This window comes from Bos javanicus, chromosome 1, assembly GCF_032452875.1.
Source record: "Bos javanicus breed banteng chromosome 1, ARS-OSU_banteng_1.0, whole genome shotgun sequence".
Classification (NCBI taxonomy): Eukaryota; Metazoa; Chordata; class Mammalia; order Artiodactyla; family Bovidae; genus Bos; species Bos javanicus.
The window spans coordinates 54,097,233-54,120,545 of record NC_083868.1 but is presented as its reverse complement, the minus strand read 5'-3'; the positions used below and the strand labels follow the sequence as shown (position 1 = coordinate 54,120,545).

The 23,313-nt window shown below is 37.6% G+C and overlaps 1 protein-coding gene across 1 annotated transcript in view; it reads left to right on the top strand.

The window, feature by feature from the left end:
- The window catches only part of MORC1 (MORC family CW-type zinc finger 1), a 159,697-nt gene that overhangs the window by 76,868 nt on the left and 59,516 nt on the right, over window positions 1-23,313 (top strand). Inside the window, exons 15-17 of the mRNA XM_061428205.1 lie at window positions 9,700-9,828; window positions 13,033-13,138; window positions 18,463-18,601. Coding sequence (XP_061284189.1) covers window positions 9,700-9,828; window positions 13,033-13,138; window positions 18,463-18,601 — 374 coding nt within the window. The remainder of the gene's footprint in view (window positions 1-9,699; window positions 9,829-13,032; window positions 13,139-18,462; window positions 18,602-23,313) is intronic.

Here is a 23,313-nt window from a genome sequence, read left to right as displayed (position 1 = left end):
AACATGAGTCCTTCCAATGAACACCCAGGACTTATCTCCTTTAGGATGGACTGGTTGGATCTCCTTGCAATCCAAGGGGCTCTCAAGAGTCTTCTCCAACACCCCAGTTCAAAAGCATCAATTCTTCGGCGCTCAGCTTTCTTTATAGTCCAACTCTCACATCCCTATATGACTACTGGAAAAACCATTGCCTTGACTAGACTGGGACCTGACTGTGCTCAGATCATGAAATCTTTAAAAGTAGAACATAAATATCTCTTTAGATGCAGAACTACCTGAAGGCAGGGACCTCGTTTAAATACCATTGCCATCTTCAGATTTTCTTGGTGCTTTATTTTCATAAACTGTTTTAGGTTTTATTATTTGATTGAAAACATCAAATGTTGCTTTGGTAGTTTATTACTGAATTTTATTACTTTTTCACTTGGTCAATTGACTCCCTGGATATCATTGTACATTCTATGAATACATATGAAACGGACCTCTAAGAGGCTATTAGATTTCTTCCCCCTTTAAGAGGCAAAATCTATGTGAACTGCTCTTTTAGTTACTGGTTTTTGACAATTTTTTAGTAAGTTATTGCAGTAGTTTCCATTATTTTTTCCTGAAAAATTAATCAGATTAATTTAAACTTCGGGAATCTTCTGAATACAATACTCCATACCTAGCTAGCAGTAAATTAGGTTTTCACAGCTTGTCTCAGATACTTATTCTAGAAATTAGTAATTTAATTCTCTATGTGCATTAAACCCTGATTATTCCATTAGTTTAACAAGCTTGTTGATTATTCAAACAAAAGTCTCAAAATATATACTCCTCTACTTCCTGTTCACAAAAGTAAAATGGATTTTAAAATCAGAATACCTTGAGGATGTTAATATAATTATGAAATTAACAATTTTGGGGTTATCTACAAAGCATTCTCCATGAGTGTTAGTCACTCAGCCCTGTTCGACTCTTTGTGACCCCATGGACTGTAGCTTGCCAGGTTCCCCTGTCCATGGGATTTTCCAGGCAGAAATGCTGGGGTGGGTTGCCATTCTCTACTCCAAGGGATCTTCCTGACCCATGGATCAAACCTAGGTCTCCTACATTGCAGGCAGATTCTTTATCGCCTGAACCACAAGGGAAATAGCATTCTCTATAGGTGGGGGGGAAATATTTGAGACACAATATTTTGTTCTTAATTGACTTCTGGATCAAAGAGAAATTTTAAAAAACTTCTTTAATACACATTAACAAAATATGGTTTATTAAAACCTTTTGAGCTTCCCTGGTGGCTCAGATGATAAAGAATCTACCTGCAATCTCAGCTTCAATCCCTGGCTTAGAAAGGCCCCCTGGAGAAGGGAATGGCAACCCACTCCAGTATTCTTGCCTGGAGAATTCCATGGACAGAGGAGTCTGGTGGGCTACAGGCTATGGGTCACAAAGAGTTGGACATGACCTAACAACTCATACTTTCACTTTCATATTTCAAGGCCTATCTAATTTAATGAATTCTATTAATCATTTTACTCTTTCTTGCCAGACTAGGATAGACAATAATTTTTTCCAGGTTTCTTGAGTATCATTGACAAAAAATTACATATGCTTAAAGTGAACAACACAGCTCTTCACTACACATATACATTGTGAAATATTTACCACAGTCAAGTTAATTAAAACATCTTATCATCTCACTCAGTTACCATGTTGCTTATGTAGGTGTGAGAATGCTTCAGATTTACTCTCTCAGCACATTCAAGTATACAATACAGTATTATTTACTATAGTCACCATGCTGTACATTAGATCCTCAGAACTTATTGAGCTTATAAATGAAAGTTTGTACCCTTTGACTGACATCTCCCCATTATCTCTGGCCCACAGTTGCCAGCAACCATGATTCTACTTTCTGTTTTTATGAATTCAACTTTATTAGTAGTATTATTGGATTCCACATGTAAATCATATTATATGTTTCTCTGTCTGGCTTATTTCACTTAGTATAATTCCCTAGAGTTTCATTCTTATAACAGGTGGAGAATTCAACTCTTTTATGGCTAAATAATATTCTACTCTATCCTCCTTCTCTCTCACATACACACACATCCAGGCATACTTTCTTCAACCTTTCATCCATCATTGGACACTTAGGTCGCTTCCATATTTCCATATCTTGCCGGTACTGACTGATGTTGCAGTGAAGATGGGAGTGCAGATATCTCTTCAACATACTGTTATCATTTTCTTCAGATATATACCCAGAAGTGGTTTTCTGGATCGTATAATAGCTACATTTTTTAATTTTTGAGGAATCTCCACACTGTTTTCCATAATGGTTGTACCAGTTTACATTCCTACCAACAGTATACAAGGATTCCTTTTTCTCCACATCCTCAAGAACACTATCACTTCTCTTTTTGACAATAGCCATCCTAATAGGTGTGAAGTCATAAGGTACTGTGATTTTGATTTGCTTTCCCTGATTATTAGTGATGTTAAGCACCTTTTCACGTACCTGTTGGCCATTTGTGTGTCTTTTTCTTGGAAAACTGTCTATTCGGGTCTTCAGACCATTTTTCAATAAGAGGGTTTTTTTTTTTTTTTTGCTATTCAATTATTTGAGTTATTTATATATTTTAGACTTTAATACCTTATCATATAAATTATTTGAATATATTTTCTCCCTTTCTGTATGTTGCTTTTTCATTTTTTTTGGAGTGTTTCCTTTGCTATACAAAAGCTTTGTAGTTTGATATACTCCCTCTTGTTTATTTTTTGTTCCACTATGCTTTTAGTGTTATATCAAAAACAACAATGACAACAAAATTCATTTCCCAGACCAATGTTAAGGAGCTTTTTGTATATTTTCTTCTAGGAACTTTATGGTTTCAGGTCTTACCTTTAAATCATCAATTCATTTTGGGTTAATGTTTATGAGTGGTGTGAAATAGGGTCCAGCTTCATTCTTTTGTCTGTACATCCAATTTTCCCACCATTTATTAAACAGACTGAATGTGTATGTGTTCGTCGCTCAGTTGTGTCTGACTCTTTGTGACCGCATGGACTGTAGCCCGCCAGGCTCCTTTGTCCATGAGATTCTCCAGGCAGGAATACTAGAGTGGGTTGCCATTCCCTTCTCTATTTATTGAGGATTTTAGCATCTATGTTCACCAGTGGTTCTAGACTGTATTTTTCTTTCCTTATAAAGCCCTTATCTGGTTTTGGAATCAGAGTAATGTGGACCTCATAAAAAGAGTTTGGAAATTTTCTTTCTTTAAAGAAGAAAAAATTTGGGGGAATATATTTTTGGAAAAGATTTATAGGCATTATTATTTTTATTATTATTATTATGTTTGGTAAAACTCACCACTGATGCCATCTGGTCCTGGGTTTTTCTTTGTTGGGAGATTTTTAATGACTGATTCAGTATCTTTACTCACTCTTGGTCTGTTCATATTTTCTATTTCCTCATGATTCAGTCTTGGTAGGTTGTATGTTTCTAGGAATTTACCCATTTCTTCTATGTTATATAATTTCTTGGAATATAATTTTTCATTGTAGTGTCTTAAGATCCTTTGTATTTCTGTGGTATCCACAGTAATGTCTCATTTTTAATTTCTGATCTTATTTATTTGAGTTTTCACTGTTATTCTTATCTAGTCTAATTAAGTGCTAATCTCTTAGTCATGTCCAACCCTTTGTGACCCCATGGGTTGTAGCCTGCCAGGCTCCCCTGTACATGTGATTGTCTAGGCAAGAATACTGGAGTGGGTTACCATTTCCTTCTCCAGGGGATCTTCCTGACCAGGAATCAAACCCAGATCTCCTGCATTGCAGGCAGATTCTTTACCATCTGAGCCACCAGGGAAATCCAAGTCTTATTAAGGGTTTTACAATTCTGTTTATCTTTTCAAAAAAGAGGCTCTTAGTTTGATTAATCTTTTCTATTGTTTTTTCTGTTCTCTATTTCATTTATTTCTTCTCTGATCTTTGCCATTTCTTTCCTTCTGCTAACTTGGGACTTAGTTCTTCTTTTTCTAGTTCATTGAGGTATTTAATATAATGTTATTTGTTATATCATTCTTGTTTATTTCTTAATGGAAGTGTTTATCACTATGTGTGGATTTATTCCTGGGCTTTCTGTCCTGTTCCATTGATCTATATTTCTGTTTGGGGGCCAGTACCATACTGTTTTGATGAATATAGCTTTGTAGTATAGCCTGAAGTCAGGGAGTCTGATTCCTCCAGTTCTGTTCTTTTTTTCCTCAAGATTCTTTCTGCTATCCAGGCTCTTTTGCATTTCCATAAATAGTTTAAAATTACTTGTTCTAGTTCTGTGAAAAATGCCATTGGTAATTTGATAGGGATTGCATTGAATCTACAAATCGCCTTGGGTAGAATGGTTATTTTAACAATGTTTATTCTTCCAGTCCAAGAACACAGTATATCTTTCCATTTGTTTGTGTCATTTTTGGTTTCTTTCATCAGTGTCTTATAGTTTCCAGGGTATAGGTCTTTTGCCTCTTTGGTAGATTTATTCCTATGTATTTCATTCTTTTTGATGCAGTAGTAAATGGGATTGTTTTGTTAATTTTACTTCAATATATTTAAAATTGCCCTTTTGATTTCTTCTCTGAGTCATTGGTTTTTCAGTAGTCTGATGTTTAATTTCCACATATTTGTGAATTTTCCAGCTTTCTTCCACTTGTTGATTTTAGTGTTATACCATTATGGTCAGAAAAGATACTTGATACAATTCAGTCCTTGTAAATTTGTTAAGACTTGTTTTGTGACCTAATATATGATCTGTCTTGGAAAATATTCCAGGTGCATTTAAGAAGAATGTGAATTTTATTGCTTTTGGATGAAATATTATATTTTCTAATTTGGGTCCATTTTATATTTAATGTATTTAATGTCCATTTTTCCTTATAATTTTCTCTCTGGATGGTCTTTCCATTGTTAAAAGAAGGGTATTGCAGTCCCCTGCTATTATTGCTTTGCTCTCTATTTCTACCTTTACGTCTGTTAATATTTGCTTAATATATTTAGGTGCTCTGACAGTGAGTGTATGTATTTACATGATGTTAATAGCCTCTTGGTGAATCAGCTTCTTTATCATTAAATAATAATCTTCTTTTCTCCTCCAACATACTTAAAGTATGTTTTGGATATAGCTACCCACTCTCTTGATTTTCATTTACATGGTATGTTTTTTTCCATCCTTTCACTTTGAACCTATGTATATCCTTAAAACTGATGTGAGTGTTTTATAGACAGCATATAGTTGGGTCTTGGTATTTATCTATTCAGTCACTTTACATCTTTTGGTTAGAGAATGTAATCCATTTATATTTAAGATAATTATTGATAAAGACTTACTATTGCCATCTTATCAGTTGTTTTCTGGCTTTTTTGTAGTTTGTTTCTTTTCGCTTGGTCTCTTCCTTTGTGATATGATAATTTCCTGTAGTGCTATGCTTTGACTCCTTTTTCTTTCTCTTTTGTACATCTGCTATAGATTTCTGCTTTGTGGTTATGAAACTATAAGTATAAAACATGTTATAGTTATAACAGTCTATTTTAAGTTTACAACAACTTAACTTCAGTCACATAGAAAAACCTTCTTACTCCCTCCCCCTACAAGCATTTTATGTTCTTTACTTTGCCAACAAAGGTCCGTCTAGTCAAAGCTATGGTTTTTCCAGTAGTCATGTATGGATGTGAGAATTGAGCTATAAAGAAAGCTGAGTGCCGAAGAATTGATGCCTTGGAACTGTGGTGTTGGAGAAGACTTTTGAGAGTCCCTTGGACTGCAAGGAAATCCAACCAGTCCATCCTAAAGGAGATCAGTCCTGGGTGTTCATTGGAAGGACTCATGTTGAAGCTGAAACTTTAATACTTTGGCCACCTGATGCGAAGAGCTGACTCATTTGAAAAGACCCTGATGCTGGGAAAGATTGAAGGCAGGAGGAGAAGGGGACGACAGAGGATGAGATGGTTGGATGGCATCACTGACTCAACAGACATGAGTTTGAGTAAGCTTTGGGAGTTGGTGATAGATAGGGAAGCCTGGCGTGCTGCAGTCCAGGGTGTCACAAGGAGTTGGACATGACTGAGTCACTGAACTGACTTACTGATTTCACAGGTTACATATTTTAATATTGTGTTCATTTATAAATTATTGTAGCTATGGTTGTTTTTTGAACTTTGTCTTTTAACCTTCATATTAATATTAGAGTTAAGTGACTTACGTACCATCATTACAGAATTAGAATATTATGAATTTGACTGTATACTTACCCTTACCAGTGAGCTTTGTATTTTCAAATTTTTAAGTTACTAGTTTCCTTTCATTTCAGCTTGAAGAATTTCCTATAGCATTTCTTGTAAGGCAGATCTAGTAATGAACCTCCTCAATTTTGTTTGTTTTGGAAATTCTTTATCTCTACCTCATTTCTGAAAGACAGCTTCAATATTGGTAATGTATTCTTGGTTGGCAGGTTATTGTTTCTCCTTCTGCTGCTTTGATTATATCATACTACTCTCTCCTCATCTATATGGTTTCTGCTTAAAATCCACTGATGGTTTATTTTTTGTATGGGAGAAAAATTTTTTCCCCTCAGGATAGTTGTATAAATCTCTGTAGACTGAGTAACACATGAAAAAAAATTTTCTTGTGTGGTATGTTTCCTCCCATGGCCATTTCTTTAGCCAACTTACCTTGCTGAAGCATCTACATAATCTTCAGGGTTCATTCAATGGAAATTTGTTTTATTGACACATTAGAAATGGTGCACATTGGCATAGCTTCTGTCTGATGGGGAAAAAAGTCAAGATTGCATTGGCCATTAGGGAAAACCATTTCTGATTCCCAGATTGAATATAGCTGGTTGTTTCTTTTGTCCTGATACTGACTTCAAATGGCATATCTTCTGTCAGTCCTGGTCATTAGATTAGGCTACTGAATGTTCTCATGCCTTTGATAGCCAGTAGTTCTTTAGAATTATTCAGTATTATAAGTAAATAAGCTTTGCGTGTCAGCTAGTGAAAACAAGATCCTAAACACATCCATTATCTTTAAGAATTTCACTTTTTAGAGGGAAAATAGGCATAAAGTGAACTGAAATATAATGTTCAGTTATATGTGTTGTATAATAATAAGCATTGTAAGAGTGATATGATCACAAAGCAGGTATCACCTACCCTCGAGAGGCATGTGCTTGTGTTTCTAACATCCTAGTAGTTTTCCAGCTCTTAAGATGTTTATATCAGGCTTAACAGTTGATACTTGTTTTATAAGTTTGCTGGGTTGGGTTAGCTGTGATTATTTAATATTTTCAGGGAAAGACATTATTTCACTTTGATTTTATCCTAAAGAACACATTAAAGAGCTATTTTGTTAGAATGGCAGCAAAACTTTTTGTGGATTTATTAGGTACAGGGTGCAGTACCTAATAAACACAGTTCCTTTTTTGAGAAGGTGAGGTGTTCTTGGGGAAGTAACATTTAAAGAAAGAACAAATATGATACAGCAGCAACATAAGTTTCTGCACAGCACTATATTTTTTAATGCACCTTAATATTTATTATTAGTGATGACCATGTAAGGCAAGTTAGAGTAGACACTCATTTTATGGATAAGAAACTTTACTAGCTTCCCACAATTACACAATAAGTGTGTGGTAGAGACAGCACTCAAAGTTAATCTATAGCTCTGTGTGCCTTAACATAGCAAAAATTGAGTAGTTCTTGTGGAAATCAGAGAACAAGATCTCACGAGTCCTGTCCAGACACCAAAGATTAAATCAGGTTCTGGTGTACAGTGAAAGGGTAAAGTCTGGGCTGGGCCAAAACCACACGCTGAGCAAAAAGCAGAAAACTGAAAGTCTGAGTTGAGAAAGGCCAAGGAAGCAGAATACAAAGGGACATTTAGACAAGAACTAGTAGAGATTTTGTGAAGAGACAAGGTAGGAGACCGGGGAATTTGCGGGGCAGTTGTCAACCCATCCAACTGCAAAGCACCTTTTCAAGACCGAGTCCCTTCCCTGCTGGTCTTAAAGGCATATAACATTCTGAACCTAAATCTTAACAGGCATAGGAAAGTGTAAAGGTATTTATTGGTTTTTGCTTGGATTACTTGGTCATATATTAAGGTTGATATAAGGCTGGCCCTATTTTATATATTTTATTTCTAAGGTATATATTTTAGAACCTTACTTTTTGAACCTTACACTTTGATGAAATGTTCTGTGTCTTCCACATTTTAAGTGCTCAGTAGGTACATGTGGCCAGTTGATTACCATATTGGACAGAATGTTAAATTTGGATTCTTATTCAAAGAAGTATTTTTAAAGTAATAAATGCACATGTAAAAATACTCAAGTGTTCAGAAAGTAAAAAATGAAAATTATTATTATTTTTTTTAATTTTAATTTAATTTTTTTTTATTTTTTTTTAATTTTTTTAATTTTTTTTTTAATTTCAGGTATACACGTGCTCCCCATAAAAAATGAAAATTAAAATTACCTTTCCCTGCCTTCCTCTCTCTCTCTATCCTTTTCCAAGTGGTATCCACTATTAAAACTTTCTTTTGTATCCTTTTAGGAAAAGAAAAGCATGGTTATCAGCATTTTATATGTATACTCTTTTTTTACATTACAAAAGTTGATTATACTAGATTTGCTGTTTTACATTCTTTTAAAAAATTATTAAAACTCTGTCTTGGAGGTGTTGACACAATAATATATTTAGCTCTAACTTTTTAATTTAAAGGTTGCCTAGTGTCCCCTTGTTTGAAAATGGGATTTATCAGTTCCCTAAGAATCCACCTGCCAATGCAGGAGCCATGAGCTCGATCCCTGGTCAAAAAGATCCGTGGAGAAGGAAATGGCAACCCACTGCAGTATTCTTGCCTGGGAAATCCCATGGACAGAGAAGCCTGGCGGGCTACATAAAAGAGTTGGGCACAACTTAGTGACTAAACAACAGTTCTAGGCTTTTACTTTGTTTCCAGGGGGTTTTTGTTTTGTTTTCCTATTCATACAGTGCTCTCATATATATGGCTATTGTGCTGTTAAGTTTTGTAGGGAAGATTCCTAACAGTTCTATTGCTGGATCAATGGATAAGAACACAGCTTCTTAAGGAGGATGCCTGAAAGACCTCCATGACAAGTGCTGTTTCTAAACAAGGAAGCAGTTTAGAATATGGGGCAAGGGTAGGGCATAAACAATAGAGCCTGAAAGAAAAGGGAGCCAGAGATAAAATAGAAACTGGCTGTGAAACAAGATGATAAATATTTGTACCACTAGTCTTAAGGGTGACTTTTTAATCAGCACAGTCCCTCCTAGGAGTATTTAAGAAAAAAGTTTTAAATGTCAATGTATTTTATTATAACAATAAAAGTATAGATATATTTTTATAACTATAATTGTGGTTTTATTATAAATACAATGCATATCTATTGTATATAGTTTGGAAAAATGCAAGAAAGTGTAAAGTAGAAAACCAATTTCATCCATACTCAAAGAAAACCAGTGTTAAACCTTAATCACTTGTTTCTATATGTTATTAGTTTTTACATATTTGAAATCACATTATATGTACATGTGTTTATATCCAAATTTCCCTTTACTTATCATCTTGATCTTATTGGTTTTACTTTCTTTCATTATTTTCTTCCTGCTTTTTTTTTTAATTTCTTTTCCTAGGTAACAGAAATCTAACATTATTTTGGAATGAATTTGGATACCCAGATAATAAGGACATGGAAAAATCTTCAGATTCTGTTCAGTATCAAAGAAGACAAGCCATGGCCATCCCATGCATGATTCAGTGTGGTGAGTGTTAAATTTCATTCAAGTTAGCAAACTTTTCAGATCAGATCAGATCAGATCAGTCGCTCAGTCGTGTCCGACTCTTTGCGACCCCATGAATTGCAGCATGCCAGGCCTCTCTGTCCATCACCAACTCCCAGAGTTCACTCAGACTCACGTCCATCGAGTCAGTAATGCCATCCAGCCATCTCATCCTCTGGCGTCCCCTTCTCCTCCTGCCCCCAATCCCTCCCAGCATCAGAGTCTTTTCCAATGAGTCAACTCTTCGCATGAGGTGGCCAAAGTACTGGAGTTTCAGCTTTAGCATCATTCCTTCCAAAGAAACCCCAGGGCTGATCTCCTTCAGAATGGACTGGTTGGATCTCCTTGCAGTCCAAGGGACTCTCAAGAGTCTTCTCCAACACCACAGTTCAAAAGCATCAATTCTTTGGTGCTCAGCCTTCTTCACAGTCCAACTCTCACATCCATACATGACCACAGGAAAAACCATAGCCTTGACTAGACGAACCTTTGTTGGCAAAGTAATATCTCTGCTTTTGAATATATGCTATCTAGGTTTTAGTAAGAGCCTAATATTGCAAGCCTAATATTATCACTGTGTTAAAAAAGAAATAAGGAAGACAAAGATGAAGTAAGACAGAGTTCTTGCTTTCTAAGAGATTAGGGTCTAGGAGAAAGGTTAAGATGAGTATGAAAGTAATTGTAATAGAGGTGAAAATAATGTAAATGATGTCAAAGAGACCCACAGTTCTTTGAGGTTTCAAAGAAGGAAGAGAGAAAATTGAAGCAAGGCTTCATGACAAGGTAGCCTTTGCCTTGGTCTTTCAAGTCAGTTTTTGAAAGCAGAGGTATAGTTGGAAATATGTGTTAATATATAGTGTGCCATTCAGCTAATATTATTGTGGTGAATAATAGGAACAGTCATTTTCCTATTTTTAATACTTAACACTGTGTTAAATTAATAGTAGATACTTAGCAGTTGACTACTAAGTGAATCAATAATGAGTAAATAATAATAGATAAAATTATTAGATTGTGTAAACATGTTCAATAGCTTTGAATGCCAGGATAAGGAGTTTTAATTTTAATAAGCAATGGAGAAGCATTGGAAGCTTTTCAAAAGGAGAGAAATATCACTGAAGCATTGAACGCTTATTATGGGTCTTCACTGTCTGTAGGGAATCTGCCATCCAGTGGGAGAAGCAGTCAAGCAAACAAAAAAAAAAATCACACTGTAGTTCCTTACACAGGGCCAAGGGAACCCCTTGGACATGAATTTGAGCAAGGTGTGGGAAATAGGGAAGGACAAGGGAGCCTGGCATGCTGCAATTCATGGGATCTCAAAGAGTCGGACATGAGTTAGTGACAGAAGAACAAGGGAACACCTCCCCAACCTTGAGCCTGGGGTGTTCCAAACAGGACCTGACTGGATAGATGTCACTTGTAGTAAGGTTGCTGTGGCAGCTCAGTGCAAGATGATTTGGAGAAGGCCTAAAGCAAAGGTTAGGGTCATACCTCTGCAGACAAGACTTCTGGTACAATCCAGGATCCAGGTGAGGAATTACACAGATCTGAATAAAGATATGGCAGTGAGATTTAAGAGGAACACACACGACAGGCACTTAGAAGGTATAATTGAGAAAATTGATGACTGTATGCAACAACCTATTGGATGATAATATCACTGGTTAAAAATGACTGTGTGTATTTGATATGTGCAACTTATTGCCAGAATCCAATTTCTAGTACCTGAAAGCTATGTGAAATTGGGCAAATTTCTTAACTTCTCTAAGCTTCGATTTTCTTTTTTATAAATTGAATTTAGTATTTGTAGTTACATTATGCAGTTTTGTGAAAATACAATTAATTAACACATGTAAATTTTATTCAGTGCTTAGGATAGTGTATTATGGTTCTCCTGAGAAAGAGAAGCAACAGGATAGATAGATTTATGGATGGATGGATAGATAGATATTAATCATAGGGAATTGGCTCAGATGTTTGAGGAGGCTGACAAGTCCCACGATCTTAGTCAGCAAGGTAAAGACCTGGGGGACCATTGGTTTAATTCCAGAGCTTTAAGGCCTGAGAACCAGGAGGCCTGATAACATAGTTCCAATCTAAATATTGACAGATTTGATACCCAAGAAGAGCTGATGCTTAGTTCTAGTTTGGAGACAGGAAAAACTGATGTCTTGGTTCAAGACAGAAAGAACTGTCTCTTATTTGCAAGAGGGTCAACTTTTTTCCCCCTATGCAGGCCTTCAACTGATTTGTTGAGGCCCATCATATTAGGAAAGATAATTTGCTTTATTCATTCTACCAACTCAAATGTTAATCTAATCCAAAGCACAGACACAGTCAGAATAATGTTTGACCAAATATCCAGGTACCCAATGGCCCTGTCAAATTGACACATAAAATTAACCATCACAAATGGCTACTAATGTTGTCTTTTTAATCATTATTATTATATCTTATAAGCCTCAAGAACCCCTTTTGGTAGGTAGTGAAATTCATATTCTTAACCACTGTGCAGACTGCCTCCATTTTAGATAAACAGAGAGAAAGAAGTATTTACCCAAGAGCTACTAACAAAGGGTGTAGAGGGGATTCAGGATTCAAGTGAGGAGTAGCCTGAAGAGAGTGGAGTGCCTGAAAACGAGGAGAGACTGAAAGGGGGAAAGAGACAAAGAAGTCAAGAACTGTAGACTGGAGAGCAGAGTAAGAGCTATAAGAAATGCAGAACAAGGAACTGTGTAAATGGTAGAATTTGATTTTCCTTCTTATCTTAGTCATGTGGTTGGAGATGGACAGTGGTATTGGCAGATAAATAGTGGGTCAGAAAAAATGGAAGAGTCAGTCTTGATGCCTTCCTGTGGTTTAAGAAAAGGTGAAGAGGGACCTATTACTTCATATTCTTTTGGCTGGAACCAGCAGAAACCAACTGGAAAAAACTTAAGCAATGATGGCAATAATAATAATAATGGCAGCAATGATAATAACTTATTGATGGTGTTCTAGGTAGCTCAGAATCCTGGACTATTTGTGCCATCAAATATAATGGTATATGGTCAAGAATTCACTTGTCTTTGGACTGAAAGATAGCTTCATACTTTCGGTATATGCAGCCTGACATCTTACTATGGTAGATTCACCTCTGATTGTGGTCTTTCTTGTATGTGGTTTTTGTTTTGATGATTTTAGATCTTTGCCTTAAGTGGAGAGTCTTGCCTCCTTCTACTAATTATCAGGAAAAAGAATTCTTTGACATCTGGATTTGTGCTAATAACCCTAATCTCTCGGAAAACAGGTAGTTTTTGATAGTTTTCTAAAATTCTTTATCCATTTTTAATTCCTATAATTTATATGTATGAAGCTGAAAAATGTCATCCCTTAGCAGCTGTCATCCCGTCTAACTCTTTCTAGCCTATTGCCATTTCTGGAAGGATATTTCATTAGTGCTCTTTTCCATCAAGTTAAAAGACACTTGGGTGTAAGTTTTTGTTAATGTTGGGTGTGCAGCTCTGCACTTCCACTGATGGAAAACCTTACCTCCGTGTTTAAGAGTTCTGCCTTCCAGTTCATTTTCACGCAATGTATAATCTTATAGTGCATGAGTCTTATCTAGATACTTAAGTGTTAGACCATGTGCTTTTTCTGTTTAAGTCATATATTGATTTCATTGCTTTGTGCTTTTGGAGGAAGAACTTCAGACTAAAACAGGAAAAAGGTCAATTAAATATTGATGGATGTCAACATTATTGCACACCCTTTTTGACTTTACTTCTTTTCCTTGGGGGCTAAAGAGTTAATATGCCCCTTTAACAGAGGCACCTTTAAGTGAAGCATCACTTTTCCATGGAGTTTATTCTAAGTTCTTTGACCTGGATGAGTGGATCGATATTGCTAATATAGACATTAGGGTAATAATTCGTGTTTATTTTTATCCAGCCCTGAAAAAAAAGAGTAACTGAAAAAAAAAATAAGAAGGAATAAAACATTTAGAAACTGCTACTAAAACCTCTTCAACCTGGAGTCTTCAAGTTAATCATATTTAGAGATTAATGAAAAATGTCATAGGTGATGGGGCTCTTAGATTTCACATGGCCCAAGGGGTTTTTCAGTCTCCCTTTCTTGGATTGCAGCAGAACCTTTTTTTTTTAATCCCCAAATAAAATTTGTCTCTGACCTCAGGTATATAAAACAGATAAAAACAGAACTGTCCTGATTGAATTGGAGGCTGAGAATCTTGGGGCCAGAGGTATCTACTTCTCATTTCTGTCTCCTGCTCTCTGTAAAAAGCCTACAGCCCCAGGGAGCATGATTATAAAACACTGATCTAGACTCACTTCTTCATTTAAGAGAAGTGAAAATTGAAGCCCAAACAGGGGTTGAAAGACTATTTATGAAGCTGCTGGCCTTGATCTTCTGACTGCCAACCTGATTCTAGTCCTAACCTGTAACTTGACTATCTCCCAAATAGGAACACAGTAGTGGCTCAGTTTCGATATTAAGAATAGTCTGATGGATAGTGTCTTAATTATTACTGTCATTATTTTCACCCATTTGTTGTTTAAAATAAGTTGTTTTTTTTGTTGTTTTTGTTTTGTTTTTTAAATTTCTCTGTGGAAAGACTTGTGCTTGGAAATATAAATAAAATTGGTGCCATCCCTCAACTGTCCAAAAAAAAAAAAAAAGGTGATAATATTGATCACTTTCTGTGAGCTCAAAACTTTCATGCAGTGTGGGATAGTGTTTAAAGTTCAGACTCTGGGGCCAGACTACCTAGGTTTGACTCATGGCTCCTTTAGCCTGTGAAGCCTTGGACAAATGATAAAACCTCTCTATAACTCATCTTCCCATCACATAGAATAGAGTGCAATAATAGTACCCTCTGCACCTTTTCTAGGTCCAGCTGAATCCCTTTTTAAGGACAGTCTTAAGTCCCTGGTCACTGGGGGGCCCTTAGTAATAAGCCATGAGGATTTAGATTCCTCTGGTAGCTCAGATGGTAAAGAATCTGCCTGCAGTGCAAGAGACCTGGGTTGGAAAGATCCCCTGGAGAAGGAAATGGCAACCCACTCCAGTATTCTTGCCTGGAGAATTCCATGGAAAGAGGAGCCTGGCAGGCTACAGTCCACAGGATCGCAAAGAGTCGGACACAACTGAGTAACTAACACTTTCACTTTTTTTCCCATTATATTTTAGCCATATATCTATGACTTCTCACTCCAGCCTTAGGCCATCTCAGATCCACAGAACTGGGGATCTGACCTCTATAGATTCCCTTTTCTCCAGCTAATCATTATCCTTGAATTGACATGCTTGTCCCTTCTCCTTGAAAAGTGGTGATGCCATCACTGAGTGTTATAAAATTAGTTTCAAAGCCATACTAATTCTGTCTCTTTTATACATCAAAACACTGCCATTTCTGATGACAGGCAAGATAAATTTGCCGTGTTCACAGAAAACGGATGGCCCTTAAAAGCCTGAAATGCAAAAAGTCCTATATTTATAATTTCTTAAGTCCTTGATTCTTTAAATATACTGACATAATTTTGACCATCTGCATTTCATTTCCACTGAAAAGATGAAGACAAAAACAATGCTTAAAGTGATAGCAAGAGATTTAGAAATGGGAGCTATGGAGAAAAACTCTTGATTATAAGGGCAGTTACTTGAAAGTTGATACTTCCTTTAAGGGAGATTATCAACAGCAATGCAGATGAAGATTCCCATGGGAAGAGAAGTTGATCTGATGACCTCATTCAGTTCTCTGATTCAGTATGTTTAAATGGACCATGCATACTTTGAGACTATGCTGTGAAATAGCAAAACTCTGATATATATGCACTGTTAGACGTGGATAAAATGTGTGTTAAAATGATGAGAAAGGAAGTATAGTTATTTATTAGGCAATACTGGATGAGTGAAAGGATAGCAATACGGGGTGAAAAGTGGCATCATATGTATTTACAGAAAATGCAGTTTATTGTCACCAGTTAATTGTCACCTGCCAATTGTCAGCAGGGTTAAAGCCAATGAACAGCATTTGAATGAACAAAGTTTGTGTAACCAGAACTGGGACAGGAAATACAATAATATCTCCCTCTTACATTGAAGTTACATGTTATGTCATTTCATTACAATAACCACGTACTGCTAAGTCGCTTCAGTCATGTCTGACTCTGTGTGACCCCATAGACGGCCAGGCTCCTCTGTCCCTGGGATTCTCCAGGCAAGAATACTGGAGTGGGTTGCCATTTCCTTCTCCAATGCATGAAAGTGAAAAGTGAAAGTGAAGTTGCTCAGTCATGTCCGACTCTTAGCGACCCCATGGACTGCAGCCCACCAGGCTCCTCCATCCATGGGATTTTCCAGGCAAGAGTACTGGAGTGGGGTGCCATCGCCTTCTCCGAATAACCACGTGAGCTTTCTCCAAATCTCAGAGGAGAAAACAGTGAAACTAAGGGGGGTTCAGTGACCTGTCCACCATTCCTCCCTAAGCCTGAAACTTGAATCCAAGCACTTTGATTCAAAACCTGTGCTCTTTCTGCCTTACTACTCTCCCCACCTGTAGGGATCTTTAGCTCAGGAAGCCAAATCCAGACAAATATTGTGTGGTGGTAAAACATACCCTTTTACAAATGATAGTGTTCTGCGTTGGTGACTCAGGCAGCTTAAAATGGAGTCATTCTTTCCCAAGACACCTTTTTGTTTTGTTTTGTTTTCCACCTTAAGCACAGAGGGAGGCTACACATTTTGGTCACAGTACCCAAGAAATAAATATCAGTGTGCTTCCATTACATTCATTCTGTGTATTTGTATATATTAGAACAGGGATCACCAGCAGAGTAAAAATGATACCTATCATTTGACTAGACCCAAAAGTGAGTTTTGGAAAGGATATTTAAAAATATTTAAAATATGGCTTATATTGCATATTAAGATTTAATTTGTTTATAAAAATCTTTGAGGACAATCAAACAGATTGCATTTTAATAAATTAATTGAGGTTTTTCTTTTCTAAATAAAAACTTAATGTTACCAGAAGTTTCCTTTCTCAAATGAAATATAAACCTGTGTGGGTACTATCCCACAGATGTCTTCAGATGAACACTGCATGTGGTTATATATATATAGGTTTTATATATATAGGTAGGTGTCCCTCTGATTTATCTACCGCTTTTCTTTGAAAATAACAATAAAAACAAATACCATATGTGTGGAATTAAGTGTTTTTCACAGCAGTACTTGAATTTGATTGTAGTCCTCACTCTTCTCTGTTGGTGGGGGCAAGAAAAATATATGGTGAACCCTGGGAAATAGAGAAATGTAGTGAGAGTGAGATGCTTAGCTTTCCCTGCACTGTTTCAGATTGAAGAAGCCCTTGTCTCTATTCTCAACCTCCTCCTCCCTTTCCGAGCTTAGCACCCATGTATTTTATGACACGCACTTCCCCCTCTTTTTGGTACCTACCAGGGGTAGAAAAACTCTTGTGTAAGGCTCTGAAAATCAACTTCAGCATTTTGTACCCCCTTCCCACATTGCATGTCCTCAGCTATGCCCTGGATTGAGGCCATGTCCAATGGGAATGGAACTTCTTGTCCCTGCCAGGCCTCCATACCAAAGTGAAATAAGATGGTATCTCAATTTTTCAGCAGTTTGGCTAGCTCAGCGCCCCAGAACATAGCCATGAAATCAGAAGTAGGGTGGAAAAAAGGCCTCAAACCTTCCCATGCATATGTCTCAAAAATCATTAGTATTCTTTTCAACCATAAAGACAGAAGCCCTCAGGCACAGCCTGTTTATTGCAATTTATAGACAATTCTGCTTGATTATGTAATGCATGTATTAACCCACTGGTGACTGGAGACAGCCCATCAGTAAGGCTAGGAAGCTGAGAGTTCTCTAGCAGCTGGTGTGCCTCCAGCAGCAGGGAGAGGAAGATGGGGTGCTGGGCTGCTCGATGGGGCTCCACCATGTGGCTCCATAACCCCTGAGGTGATCACAAGGTGCTGCCTCCCATCATAGTAGTCACTGGTCTTCACAGTGAGTCTCAATCCTCAAACAAAGGATCTATGTGCTTCCGAAGCAGAATTATTTGGTGTATTTTTACAGAGACATATTGGAGAAGGAAATGACAACCCACTCCACTATTCTTGAGAATTCCATGGACAGAGGAGCCTGGAGGGCTACAGTCTATGGGGTTGCAAAGAGTTGGACACGACTAAGTGACTAAACCACCACCACAGATTTCTATCCCAGATATTTTGGGAAAAGAATAATGCATGGTAGTAATGAATTAAGCTTCAGTTATCTAAAAAATATTTTTGCAAAAGTTCTCATTTGGTGATAACTCAGGATAAATGAAACGTTAGTAAATAATGAATATTCTCCCTTTCTTGTAAATCCATAGTACCCTCCACATTTTCCATTAAGTTCTTTTCCAAGAAAAGTGGAAACTTAATGTATTACCTAAATTCTCAATATAATGCTGTATTTGAGCAATGCTGTATTTGAGTTTTGGGTGTAAGCCAGAGACAATTCCTGTTGAAATAAATAATCTTTTGCAGACAGTAAATAGTTTTATATTTCTTCCTGATGTTCTCTCTTGTACTTGGTTGTAAAAAGTTGTCATCGGACAGAACATCTACCTTCCATACCCCTGGGCACTATGAGCACAGTATCACAGTCAAAGAATGAGAAAGACAAGCAGCTTCAAGAATCAGTCCAAAGGTACCAAAATCAGCTGGTAGAACCACGTCAACAGGTGAGCTGTTAGTAATTCTTTCCAAAAGCTACCCAGATTCTTGAGCGTGAGTACAGATTTCGTGCGTACAGACTAACTAAAGTGGTTTACCCAAATAAATGTGTAGCCTCTTTTTTTCTTCTTTTTTTGTCACCTCCTTTTCATTTTGGATCTAAGGACTGTTCTAGAGGTGATCACAGGTACTCCAGGGATCCAGAAAGGGAAAGGACTTCTTCAAATAATGCTCTATTTTTATATGTGATAATATAAGTCCATCTCCACAATAGTGTGTGAGAAATAAGGGAATATATTTCCACTCTAGGGTGTGAGTACAGCCTTGTAGAGGTCAGCCGGTATGTCAAAGGTCACACAGTCAAGTTTGGGACTCAGATGTATATGACTACAAAGATTATGCTCTTTTTATCTCATTAGGCTTCTTCCCTGAGGGTAGATGTTTTGAGGTAAAGAGTTATTCTTTTAAAAAATACTAGCCTATAAATACAGGAACTTAACGTCTTATTTAATTGTTAAGAAAATTCAATAAATAAAACAGTAGCAGTAAATATAGATAACCATGACAATTGCAAGTGAAAGAAAAAGTGGCGTGCAGAATTACTGTTTTAATCTCTTAACTAATAAAGTAATTGCATCCCTTTCTGTAGATTTAGCACCCAAGTTCAGCATTTTTTAATTGTGTTGCCTGTCAAGTTTCTCAAATAGAAATTGAGGAGGTCAGCAGCATATGTCCAAATGTGTTGACTCCTGTGTGGATGTCAGGAAATAAAATGCTCATTTGAGTAGAAAATTCCCTTCCTGAATTGGGAGTTAAGACACTCGGGCTTACTACCTGATTATTATGTGTGTTCCTGGGTTCATGGAAAATAAACCTTCTTTTCTACCCCAGCTTCATCTTCTTACCTCTCTACCTTTGCTGAGGATCTGCTGTGCAGGTCAGCCACCACCTGGGGTCATAGACAACAAACACTGACTCTCCCCTTTTAGCCTGAAGTCTCAGAGTTTCTTTGGGGAAGAGAGTGAAAGTCATTTGGAAACATATTCACCTAACCAGTCTTCAGTCCTCAAAGTTGCTCAACATTTTACATATCCTAGAGTGTCTGCTTTTGAGTTTTATAACAGGTCAGACATAAAGATATCATCACTGGTTGTTATTTTAATCAGATCAGATCAGATCAGTTGCTCAGTTGTGTCCGACTCTTTGTGACCCCATGAATCGCAGCACGCCAGGCCTCCCTATCCATCACCATCTCCCGGAGTTCACTGAGACTCACGTCCACCGAGTCAGTGATGCCATCCAGCCATCTCATCCTCTGGCGTCCCCTTCTCCTCCTGCCCCCAATCCCTCCCAGCATCAGAGTCTTTTCCAATGAGTCAACTCTTCGCATGAGGTGGCCAAAGTACTGGAGTTTCAGCTTTAGCATCATTCCCTCCAAAGAAATCCCAGGGCTGATCTCCTTCAGAATGGACTGGTTGGATCTCCTTGCAGTCCAAGGGACTCTCAAGAGTCTTCTCCAACACCACAGTTCAAAAGCATCAACTCTTCGGCGCTCAGCCTTCTGCACAGTCCAACTCTCACATCCATACATGACCACAGGAAAAACCATAGCCTTGACTAGATGAACCTTTGTTGGCAAAGTAATGTCTCTGCTCTTGAATATGCTGTCTAGGTTGGTCATAACTTTCTTTCCAAGGAGTAACTGTCTTTTAATTTCATGGCTGCAGTCACCATCTGCAGTGATTTTGGAGCCCAGAAAAATAAAGTCTGACACTGTTTCCACTGTTTCCCCATCTGTTTCCCATGAAGTGATGGGGCCAGATGCCATGATCTTCATTTTCTGAATGTTGAGCTTTAAGCCAACTTTTTCACTCTCCACTTTCACTTTCATCAAGAGGCTTTTGAGTTCCTCTTCACTTTCTGCCATAAGGGTGATGTCATCTGCATATCTGAGGTTATTGATATTTCTCCCAGCAATCTTGATTCCAGCTTGTGTTTCTTCCAGTCCAGCGTTTCTCATGATGTACTCTGCATAGAAGTTAAATAAGCAGGGTGACAGTATACAGCCTTGACGTACTCCTTTTCCTATTTGGAACCAGTCTACTGTTCCATGTCCAGTTCTAACTGTTGCTTCCTGACCTGCATACACATTTCTCAAGAGGCAGGTCAGGTGTTCTGGTATTCCCATCTCTTTCAGAATTTTCCACAGTTTATTGTGATCCACACAGTCAAAGGCTTTGGCATAGTCAGTAAAGCAGAAATAGATGTTTTTCTGGAACTCTCTTGCTTTTTCCATGATCCAGCAGATGTTGGCAATTTGATCTCTGGTTCCTCTGCCTTTTGTTTTATTTCTTACTTTCTTTAACACCCCTTTTATTTTTATGAAGGCATTCAGCACATCTTGAACTGGTTTTATCTTTATTGCAGTCTCTGGATATTTTTTTCCTATAGAGGATAGCACTGACCCTTAGATAGTGAGAGTGTATGTCATGAAGTCTTAATTACCTTTTTCTGTTTAGGATTGGATGTTTTATTCATCATCGAGGTAGAGATTTTGATGGAGGCTGATGAAATAACAGATTTGAGCCATCCATTCTACTTATTCTTTCTTTCTTGGTAGTCGGTTTTTTCATAAAAACTTGAGCCAGGTTTATAGATTCAGTCTGTTTCAGATATAAACAAAAAAGTTTAGCAGTACTTAAATAGAAACCTACTCCAAACAGTTCAAAGGATGTTAAGACTCATCATCTTCCCCTCGCCTGCTTTTGTGAAAACAATCCTCATATCTTTAACATGCTTCCAGGGTTCAGGGTCCTTAACTGACCCTGTTTTTGTGGTAATCAAGGAAAAATTTGGTTAGGGTTCACCTAACCATGGGAAACCAGTTAATTTTTTTTAATTGGAGTTAGTTGAATTACAATATTGTGTTAGTTTCTGCTGTACAGCAAAGTGAATCGATCGAATATATCCACATATCCCCTCTTTGTAAGATTCTATTTCCACATAGGACATTACAAATATTGAGTAGAGGTTCCTATGCTATTCAGTAGATTCTCATTACTGGTCTGTTTTATATATAGTAGTGTATATACGTCAATCCCAGTCATCCAATTTATCCTCCCTGCCCCTTATCCTCTCGTAACCATAAGTTTGTTTGCTATATCCATGGCTCTACTTCTGGTTTGTCAATAACATTTACACCTTTTTTTTTTTTTTTAGATTCCATTCATAAGCAAAATCATATATATTTGTCCTTTTCTGTCTGGCTTACTTCAGTCAGTATGACAATCTCTAGATCCATCCATGTTGCTGCAAATGGCATTATTTTTTTATTTTTTATGGCTGAGTAATATTCCATTGTATATATGTACCACATCTTCTTTATCCATTCCTCTGTTGTTGGCATAATTTTGAGGTGGTCATTAAACGCATACTTGCCCTTGGATCTGTCCTGTGCTTGGCATGGTGGGGAATAAGTGAAAGTGAAGTTGCTCAGTTGTGTCCAACTCTTTGCGACCCCGTGGACTGTAGCCCACCAGGCTCCTCCATCCATGGTATTCCCCAGACAAGACTACTGGAGTGGGTTGCCATTTCCTTCTCCAGGGGATCTTCCTGACCCAGGGATCAAACCCAGGTCTCCAGCATTGCAGGCAGACGCTTTAACCTCTGAGCCACCAAATAACTCTAATACCACAATGTAAGCCCCATGATTGTAAGGATAGTTTTGGTTTTGTTCACTGTCTATTACCAAAAACACTGCCTGGCATGTATTCAACAGATAGTTGTTGAATCATGAAATAAAACATGACCTTGGATAATATACAGTCCCTTTGAGGACCAAGTCTGACAGCTATTTAAAAATTAACAACCACTGTAAACCAGTGCTAGTTCAGTACTTGTCTGATCATGTGCTGTGCTTAGTCGTTCAGTTGTGTCTGACTCTTTGTGACCCAATGGACTGTAGCCCATCAGGCTCCTCTGTCCATGGGGATTCTCCAGACAAGAATACTGGAGTGGGTTGCCATGCCCTCCTCCAGGGGATCTTCCCAACCCAGGGATCGAACCCAGGTCTCCTGAATTGCAGGCAGATTCTTTACCATACTGCTGCTGCTGCTGCTGCTAAGTCACTTCAGTCATGTCCGACTCTGTGTGACCCCATAGATGGCAGCCTACGAGGCTTCCCCGTCCCTGGGATTCTCCAAGCAAGAACACTAGAGTGGGTTGCCATTTCCTTCTCCAATGCATGAAAGTGAAAAGTGAAAGTGAAGTCGCTCAGTTGTGTCCAACTCTTAGTGACCCCATGGACTGCAGCCCACCAGGCTCCTCCATCCATGGGATTTTCCAGGCAAGAGCGCTAGAGTGGGGTGCCATTGCCTTTGCCGATTCTTTACCATAGCTGAAACTAAATCAGAAGTTACAAGAAGATAGGGAGGGTGGCTTCATTCAAAAAAAGTTTCATAAAGGAAGTGACACAATTTGTATCTTAAAGTCTATTTAGGGTAAATAAAGGGAAAGAACAGGGCATTCTAGGTGAGAAGAGCATTATAAACAAAGACCTGGAGATGAGCACGGGCTTTTTCCTTCATGGAACCAGTCTTTTAAATTACATGCTAAACTTACGTATTTTAAAAAATAAACTCAGCATTTCTGTGACATGCTTGTCTTTTAAAAACTGTATAAATCATTATAAGATATGGTAATTACTGAATAGAGGACCTCT